At 42.1% G+C, this 9,348-nt stretch overlaps 1 protein-coding gene and 2 long non-coding RNA genes across 4 annotated transcripts; 1 reads left to right on the forward strand and 2 right to left on the reverse strand.

Annotated features, from left to right (window-relative positions):
• Positions 1-307: 307 nt before the first annotated feature.
• On the reverse strand, positions 308-5,095 carry LOC120686731. Its single transcript, XR_005680346.1, has 2 exons — positions 4,083-5,095; positions 308-1,768 (listed from the first exon to the last, which is right to left on the reverse strand). It is a non-coding gene; the product is annotated as an uncharacterized LOC120686731 (long non-coding RNA).
• Positions 1,679-3,340, forward strand: LOC120686730. 2 transcript variants are annotated; one of them, XR_005680345.1, is made up of 4 exons: positions 1,679-1,812; positions 2,242-2,297; positions 2,399-2,500; positions 2,993-3,340. It is a non-coding gene; the product is annotated as an uncharacterized LOC120686730 (long non-coding RNA). The 2 variants fall into 2 exon arrangements; XR_005680344.1 differs by having other exon boundaries at positions 1,763-2,500.
• Positions 5,096-5,327: 232 nt separating the features above from the next.
• Positions 5,328-6,599, reverse strand: LOC120684927. The gene has a single exon (XM_039966786.1). It carries the CDS (start codon positions 6,471-6,473, stop codon positions 5,328-5,330), a length of 1,146 nt encoding a protein of 381 aa, XP_039822720.1. The 5' UTR covers positions 6,474-6,599.
• Positions 6,600-9,348: the final 2,749 nt, after the last annotated feature.

Genomic DNA, 9,348 nt, shown 5'->3' on the forward strand with positions numbered 1-9,348 from the left:
GGCCAAAGTGTACTTGAAAGCTGCAAAATTAGTTCAAAACCACATGCACACATTCTCAAGCACCATATGTGGAATTTGTTAATAAATAAACCCTATGCTAGCTTTTATTCCACTTTGTGGTTCCCTTTTGTGCAGGAGTTGAAGGTAAAAATTGATCGTTAATGACGGTCAATAGCAGTCTTTGGTCTGTGTGTAGTTGTAGGTCTGGGTGTACACGGGTAGTGTGTAGTGTGCGTGTGTGGTGTGCGTGTGCATGTGTACGAACAGATGGTACAACTGTACCCAGATGAGAGGCAATCAAAAAAAATTCACCTGCAACTAAAGCAATTTCCTTAAATCAGCCATTGCTTTTCTCGCATTTTTGTAGTGCAATACCTGTTTAGCTATCTCAACCAATTATGTACAATATTGTTGTCCTCATTCTGCCACTGCATGACAATAAAATAGAGAATGACTATCCCTAAAATTCTTGAGTTTATATCCGTAATTTTAATGCTAGACCACGCCCATCAAGAGGTAGCTTGCAACTCCCTGGCGCTCCTCCACCCCTCCCCCACTGCCGGTGGGCCTTGCCGTCGCCAGAATCCGGTCGGCCAGGAGCTCCGCCATGAGCCATGGCACCAGGGACCCGATTGTAATCTAGATTTTCGACTCAGGGTCTGTTGCACAAAAGTTTAGGGGCCTATATGTGAGAACCCAAGTTAATCCTTGTTTTCAAATTTGCTGCCACTTGTAGGATCTATGTAAAATCACATAAAAATCATAAAATAATAAATGAGACCTTTTTGGAATCCTTGAGAATATATCTACACATTGGAACCAAAATGTGATATACATTAGTTGAAAAGTTTTACTGCAACAAAGGATGTATGCTTAATAGTGTTTAAATGCTAGTTGAACTTATCTTGCTCATAACTAAAGTTTAGCGCCATTAAATGACATGAAATTTTTATTGTAGCCTACACATGGGATTCTAATGTTTGTGTAACAATTTCAAGGTTAGCACTATTCCCTAGAAATAGTTCTTGATAAATCTTGCTTTGGGCAACAAATTTGCTAGATGTGCTTATACATGATGTTGTGCTGTAGATCTATATTTGGGATTTTTACAGTAGATTCTAATTGTTTCATGAATGATAGGGTAAAATTTTGAGACACATTGCTACCATCTAGAATGCTCTTTTGTATTTGTTCATGTATAGGTGCATTAAATCAAGACAAATAGTTTCTCTACTTAGAAAATTATGTTAGTTTTACCAGAGGACGCATGTGAGTAGTAGGTCATAACAGAGAAATCTGAAGTACAGAAACTCAGTATATCAACTGATAAAAACGAATCTTTAATGGTGTTGTATTTTGCTGTATTTGCTATGCTATGTATGTTGTTAAGAAAATCTTAAAAATTTACACTAGGATCCATATAGGTTTGGACGTACCCTGTAAACTTTTTAGCACCAAATCTGACTTGGTGTGCTCTGCATAAAAGAATCTAGGTTCTAGCAGTAGCTTACTAATTTATTTTCCATGATAAATCTACTTCATGAAAGGAGCTTACTAATTTATTTTCCGCGATCCGTGCGGCCCTGCCGGCTGAGGGGCAGGGCCTGGGGCGTGGGCGTCGAGCACCTTTGCTCCCTTGCCTGCGCAGGCTAACAGCTGGTCGTCAGCGCCCTGCAGTTGTGTGGGCATGCGGCTGTGGCCGGCGGGGCCCTGCAGCGTTCGCGTGCAGCCTGTGCAGCACAGTGACGAGTGGTTGCAGGCTGCTAAGCTGCACAACATAGCCGGGATCTCTTTGAAGAAATTCAGAAAAAGGTAAATAAAGCCTGACATTTCAGCACCAATGTCGCAATATATGTCAATGATTCAATCTTTCAATTATTAAGCCATTAATATTTATGAGTAATTCCTAGAATTGCAAGATGTCGAGGAGAACACTGCTAACGTATTTAAAATTTAGAAGTATCTTAGCATCCCTGAGATTAGAGCTGTAGCTGATTTGTAATGTTTTGATTGGTTAAAAAAGCTTCTAGATGGATATGCTGCAACTCTCTAGGTTCATTCAGATCTGCACGATTTGGGTGAAGAAACCCATGAACCTAGTTGATTGTTGTTGTTCAATTGAATTAGCAAGATAAAAACTGTCATTTTGTATTAAGATCTTTAGCTGATAACTAAGCAAGGCTCAAGATTTCTGATACTTTGATATTACTGATGAGCATTTCGTTTGTATTATTTTCTTAGATTTGATCACAAATCTGTAGGCATATAATTTGTATTGGTGCACTGCAAGGCAAGAAGTAAGTCTAGCTCCTGCAACTCAAAATATATTGGTATATTCTTCATGTGAATGATGCAGAATCATGAAGTTTCTACTTCTACGTATATTAACTGTAACTAGGGAGCTGCATTTGGGTTCGAATTGAAAGGATAATCTCATTAACCAGGGAGCTATCTATGATATAGAGTTTTTGACGTAGTGCCTGGAGATGACGGCATCGAGGTATGTGCTATGTACTATCTGCTATTGAGCTCAAGTGCACATTGATATATGAGTATATTGCTATGCACTATCTGCTATTGAGTGTAGGCTACTGCAAATAATTACGGCATCTTATAACCCAATTCGATTCGGATAAACTGTAATATCCTTAGGTTTCCTGATTCAAACAAAAGCAAAAAAGAAACATAATGAGCTAGTGTCTTCTAAATGATACCTGTGCTCAGATTTTTATCATGCTAAACCATATGTTCTGGGTACACTTTGGAGCTAAGTTTTGAATGCTAGCTAGGCCCTTGCATTGTCTTGTATAACCTGAAATTCAATAGCTTACACTCTGAATTTGTTTATGTTCAAATTAGATTCAAGTCCTTATTGTTGTACTTTTGTAGTTGTTCTATATAATTTTATCTTTGCTCTAAGTGAAATAACTGCCAAGACTGCTGGGTTTATTTTGGAGGATGTAGCTGATTGCATACCAACTTTGATTTTCAGGAACTTCTAGAATATGCTAGTCAACAGCTTGTCAACAACAACCCAATCAAAGTGCGGATCCAGTTTTGCCGTGTATTGATATGTATGTTAGGATGTCTTTATGATTGATGGACATCGTGAGCTATATGTTTAGCTAGGATCTAGGCTGATGTTATATGACACTAGATCTAGTATGGTAGCTACTCTTATGTTCTTATGTGCCTACATGAATGAATCAAAGTTTGTATGGTTATTGTTGTCCCTGCTGCACGTCGATAGCAGATTAATTGAATTTTTGGTATAGTGAGTCACTTGTGGTTGTGAACGATATTTGTGGATTACTTGTGGTGATACTAAAGTTTATTTGCATTTATTTGTTGTCGATATCTATATGAACTGCCTATGATGCTTATTTCAATATACATGTAATGCTTGTGAGGTTTGTTTGAGTGGGGTACCATATACGCGACCGAACAATTAAAACAAGTACGATTTTGTCACTTTGCCGTGTGTTACACTTGGCAAAGAGAGACTTTGCCGAGTGTTTTTACCTTAGCACTCGGCAAAGTGACCATTTCTGTGCATTCTGGTTTGGCTTTGCCGAGTGGTTTTAGCTTTGCCAAGTGTTAATGTAAAAACACTCCACAAAGATTAATACTTTGCCGAGTGTATTTTAAAAAAAACACTAGGCAAAGTGTTTATCTTTGCCGAGTGTTTTTTTTTGAAATACACTCATCAAAAATTAATCTTTGCCGAGTGTTTTTTTTTAATACACTCAGCAAAGCCTCCGTTACCATCACCGTGCCGTCCCCTTTGCTTTTTTTTGCCGAGAGTCGATTCGACACTCGGCAATGAGACTTTGCCAAGTGCCCGACAAAAAACACTCGGCAAAGAGCTGTTTGCTATCAAAATCAAGGACGAGTGCACTATGCCTAGGGTGGCACGCTTGGCAAAGCCTTTGCCGAGTGTTTTTACTGCTTTGCCGAGTGTGTTTCGGTAGTGACTAGGGCAGATAGGATGCTATAAAAAATACTGCATGCAGATGCAGTAATGATTAGTTGCTGCAGCACATCTGCAACTAAGATAAAAAGTTAAGGTATTAAAGGATCACCTTGTTGAAGTCCTTTTTTTGCAGTTTATCCACTTGCCGGGAGTACCGTTAAGAAGAACAACCATTTGACTAGAACTCTAGATATCCTGCACCCACTGCCTCCATCTCGGAGGAAAATTATTAGCTTCAAGAATAGAATAAAGCGCCAGCCATTCAATTGAGTCAAAAGCTTTTATAAAATCGAGCTTTAGTGCCACGATAGGAATTCTGCGTTTGTAACAAGTTTGAGTAAGCTCAGCAGCATAATTGAAATTTTTGGAGATGCTACGGCCCTTGATAAAGCCGGTTTGATGAGGATGGATAAGGAGATGAATGAGTGGCTGAAGCCGGGAAGTGAGAGCTTTAGACACAGTTTTCAGGGGACAGTTTTGTAAAGAAATAGGCCTGTAATGATTGGGTTTATAGTAACACAAACCTTTTTGGGGAGCAGAACAATATGGGATTTGTTGATCCTCTCTGCAACTCAACTTTGCTGTTGTAGAATTCATCAAAAAGAGCAAGGAGGCACGGGCTTGTTTGGTTCCAAAAGAATTTAAAGAAAGCAGGTCCAAAACCATCTGGGCCTGGACTAGAATCATTTCTCATGCTCCAAAGAGCACTCGTCATTTCAGGGAGGGAGAAACCCGCAACAAGGGAGGAGCTTTGAAAAGATCAAGAGCAGTTGGGGTAAGCAGAGGACAAGTGTTCAATGGGACACATAGTTGCAACACCAAACAGATTATGGTAGAAATCGTGGAGAATTTTCTCTTTTCCAGAATGAGAGTAGACAAGAGAGTCACCAAGGTCCAGGACTCTAATTTGGTTCTTGCGTAAACGGATGCATGGTAGCACACATCTGAAAGTATTTGGTGTTATCGTCACCCAGTCCTTTATTTTGCCACGTTACCGCTGTATACTGTAGATGGATGAGGACAATGTATACTGTATCTGTGCTAACATTTCAATCCTTCGAACCGGTTCAATTATTTGATACCATAGTTCACAAATCTAGACGGCTAACAACCAGGGATACATGCAATCAGGGTTAACTTTTTCGTTTTCCGGTCAAATCCCGGTGTTTAGCGGAAATGGAATTCCGTTCCGAAATTTCGGTGAATTTCGGCGAATTTCGTTGAATTTCGGTTGAAATTTGTTGAATTTTGAATTTGAAAACAAAATATACCGAAAAATACCGAAATTTCGAATCCCGGTAACTAGCGGAAACGAAAAATTTTCCGAAATTTCGGCGAAATTTCGCCGAAATTGTTAACCCTGCATGCAATACATCGATTGGAGGACGTCACTGTAACCAGTGTCGACATGATGACAGATGGCTCCAAAATTATTTCCCCACCTACACTGCCCGCCGCGCGCATATTCCAACCCATTGCTCTCCACATATTCCAGTGATGTATCTAGGCCAATTGAAACCAAACAATCCAACATGTGTACGTGCATCGCCGATCGACTGCTGCCAGCTGCATGCATCAACAGAAAACCATACAAGGCGCAGTAGCGTAGCCATGGCTGCACCGGTGGTCCAAGCACAAACCCTACCGTGCGGCGCATCGCATCCCCAGAAGCCACTACGGGAGCATGATGTCCCGTGGCGGTGTCAGCCATGCGGCGATGCGGGCTGAACCATTTGGCGGCCATGAACCGCTTTTTCCTCCATGGTGGCACGGTGAGCCCCTGGTCCTTGAGGGAACGCCGTGCCTCCTTGCCCGCCACCTTCACCACCTGCCGCACCACATTCGCCCGGGCAACCAGCACCCTTGGTAGCGCTTCTAGTACCAAGGCGTAAGCTGCCGTGGGTCGGGCCACCGCGAACTCCATCCTGAACCCGAGATCGACGATGTACCGCTCGCCGGGCGTGCAGCTGGCCGCCTTCCCATGGACCATGCCCACTACATCGATGTACTCGTAGTTCCCCGCGGCGACGTCCTGCGTTGCCAGCCAACTTGTCTGGCATATTGCGACGTCGTAGACTTCTTCCCTCAGCCGAAACACAACAGCTCGCTGGAATTCTGATCGGCTGCTTCGGAGCGACGCCATATCTGCCGCTGCTTTAGCGACGTCGCTGGCAAGCCGGACCAGAAAGGAATCAACGGCCATGCCTTGATCGAGGAGTCTGGTAATACGCTCCGCTGACTTCTTGATGATGGCCTTGTCTTCCATGGCTACGTCATCAGGTCTGAATCCTTCGCCAGATGCACCGGCGGGCGGTGATGCAGCACCTTCATCTCTGTTGCCGAGATTAGCGTTGGTGCTGCTGCTGCTGCTGCTGCTGCAGCATCCCTGTTCAAGGAAGCTATCGAGGAGGCTTGAGAGGCTAGTGTAGCTGTGGCCACCTCCACTGCCACCACAGTTACCACTGAAGTGGAAAGCGGAGAGGCCTTTCAACTTGGTCATTTGAGACCTTATGGAAGAAGAGGGAGATTTTCAAGCTTTATATACTAATTTGAAGAATGAAGAAAAATCAGACTGGGTATGGCAGTGGCATAAACAATGTAATTAGGTACAACTTGTATATATGGGCTCACTGCAGCTCAGTGCTCAGATTGTGTACGACAATTTAAATAACTATAATAGTAAGAGGGTGCAGAAATTAGAGTGTTTGAGCATAATAAGCACATAGACTATATACTAAGATAAACGACAAGTTGCACTAATAATATTTTAAGGTGTGCAGTACTTCTGGAACTGTTGGCTTGATGGCTCGACCAAATGATTAATTTGGTGTCGGACCAATCGAAACATAGGAGCATCACGATTGGATCGGAATATGCCAGCTGCTGCAAGAAATATGGAAACATTGGTCGTTTTCTAGCTCCAGAAAGATAGATTGGTGAAAAGAGCCCATCCACTACGACATTTGCAATTTTTTCCAACAGCTGTAATGATTATCAACAGCATTGATGTACATTGACTTTGTATGAGCGATAAGGCTGTCATTGGTTACTTTACTGAGAGCATTGTTGATGTTAGGATTTTTAAAACTAACAGCCCTGTCAAGAAATCGTTGGACATATGACAGCACTGCCATTTATACTCTCAGCTGGCCACCCTGGATTTGCCCACGTCAGGAGGTCCCAATTAGCACTGCCATTTATACTCTCATATGTCCAACGTGGGCAAATCCAGGGTGGCCAGCTGAAAGTATAAATGGCAGTGCTGTCATATGTCCAACGATTCCTTGACAGGGCTGTTAGTTTTAAAAATCCTAACATCAACAATGCTCTCAGTAAAGTAACCAATGACAGCCTTATTGCTCATACAAAGTCAATGTACATCAATGCTGTTGATAATCATTACAGCTGTTGGAAAAAATTGCAAATGTCGTAGTGTTGTACGGTTTATACAGTGAGAATCAGCAGTTAAATATTATTGACTGATCAACAAGCTAGTATAGCATTCATGTAACAGTGCCATTCGAAGTACCTGTACATTAGTCCAGGGTTAGCTATCTTGTTGATTAATTTAAACAATATATATCCGAGATGAGTGATATAGGAGGTAAGAGAGAGATGGTTCTTACGTGGAAGCATGTTGGAAATATGCTCATTTTCCACAATATTGAGGCAAATTATGTACATCATTGCTACTGCTATATAAACCAAATATAGTTGTAGACAGTTAGAATTGAACTGTAACAAACATGTAAATGGCCTAAAAGATGTACCATAGGAAAGCAGGCGTAAACAAGAGACATTTTGTGTAAACGCTAGCCAGATAACACATATGTATTGCTGTAGCAGTAAACAATGCAAAAAGCATATGCAACAGATATAGACATAGACACAAAGAATATAATTATTGACTCTGTTCGGCTGGCTTATCAGCCAACCAATCAATAATGTTTTTCTCTCACATCAAATCAGCACCAGCCACCAGCCAGCCAGCAGTACTTTTTTTTCACAATAAATCAACACCAGCCACCAGCCACAGCCAGCCAAACAGAGTCAATAGATCTTATGTAACCTGCAGTTGTATTATTATATTTCCCAGCAATAGTCTTACAGACTTGCAGCTGAGTTGCTGTTGCTCGATGCAGCGCAAACCGAAGATGACGGCACAAAATATAGTCAATCAGTTTCGAGCAGTCGTGTTGCAATCAGAGGCAGTATATGGTTATTTTAATCCGAAACATAAGATAAATCATGAAAAACATGATAACAGAAACAGGAGCAGTATTTATACTTGCAAGCGTGACAACAAAACTAAACAGAAGGTTCAATAAGTACACTGAAGCGTGCTAGTGTCGATGGCACCAGATGCACTATTACCCTGGTGAGTTAACATTCTGAACAGGCCTGTTCGATCTATAGTCGATATCACATTGATGCAATGCAGATGATCGCAGTGCAGATGCGCTGCCAGGAAGTAGATGTTCGCACGATCGCAGTGCAATCGCGTAGATGCGCTTCCCAAAATCTTGATCGCCCTCAGAGTCTCAAAGAGGATAAAATTCAGAAGGCCTACTCTTTCAGGAAGCCAAGACTACTAGAATGAAGATGCAGAGGAGCAGCGAAAGTAGTAGAATGTGTTTGTCCATGGAGGAGAGGAATATATATATAAGTATGGAGAAGACACTTCCCCTGCATCTGAAACATAGTATCTAGTTACTATTATTTTGTGCCTAGCCATCAATTTTCAGTTACTAGTCACGAACAGAGATAGAAAACTGCAAAACACACCCATGCGCAGCCCAAACATCCTGTCGCGCTCGGCTTGGCACGCCATGCCACACCACGCCTTAGCTCGACTCCGCGAGTGAGCGCGCGGTCATGTGGCACTCTTCTATCTCCCCTTTGTTGACACCGGATTTTATCACTAAATCCGATGTAATCTGAAGTATGGAGATCATTGGCTACTAGCGTGCATCGGCAGGGATTACATGCGACGAGCGGGCATGCATGCCGATGATTCACAAGTTTGTATGAAGTAATATAGGATGAATTTTTTTTCTACACTCGCGTGTAGCTACTCTCATCATTATACCACCATATGTATGTCCACATACTTACTTATCACTTTGAGTATGTTTATATACTAACTCTAAGATACACTACTACAAAAATGATTTGTAGCAACGCCCTGGGTTTTTTAGGGGCGGACCTAAATTTGGCCCGTTGCTACAAATAACCGCAGACACTGTAGCAATTCACCCGCCCCTAGAAACAACATTTGTAGGGGCGGCTCACCCCCCATCCGCCCCTACAAATGGCGCCAATTTTTAGGGGCGGATGGTGGGGTGAGCCGCCCCAACAAATGGTGTTTCTAGGGG

Source organism: Panicum virgatum, chromosome 8N, assembly GCF_016808335.1.
Source record: "Panicum virgatum strain AP13 chromosome 8N, P.virgatum_v5, whole genome shotgun sequence".
Classification (NCBI taxonomy): domain Eukaryota; kingdom Viridiplantae; phylum Streptophyta; class Magnoliopsida; order Poales; family Poaceae; genus Panicum; species Panicum virgatum.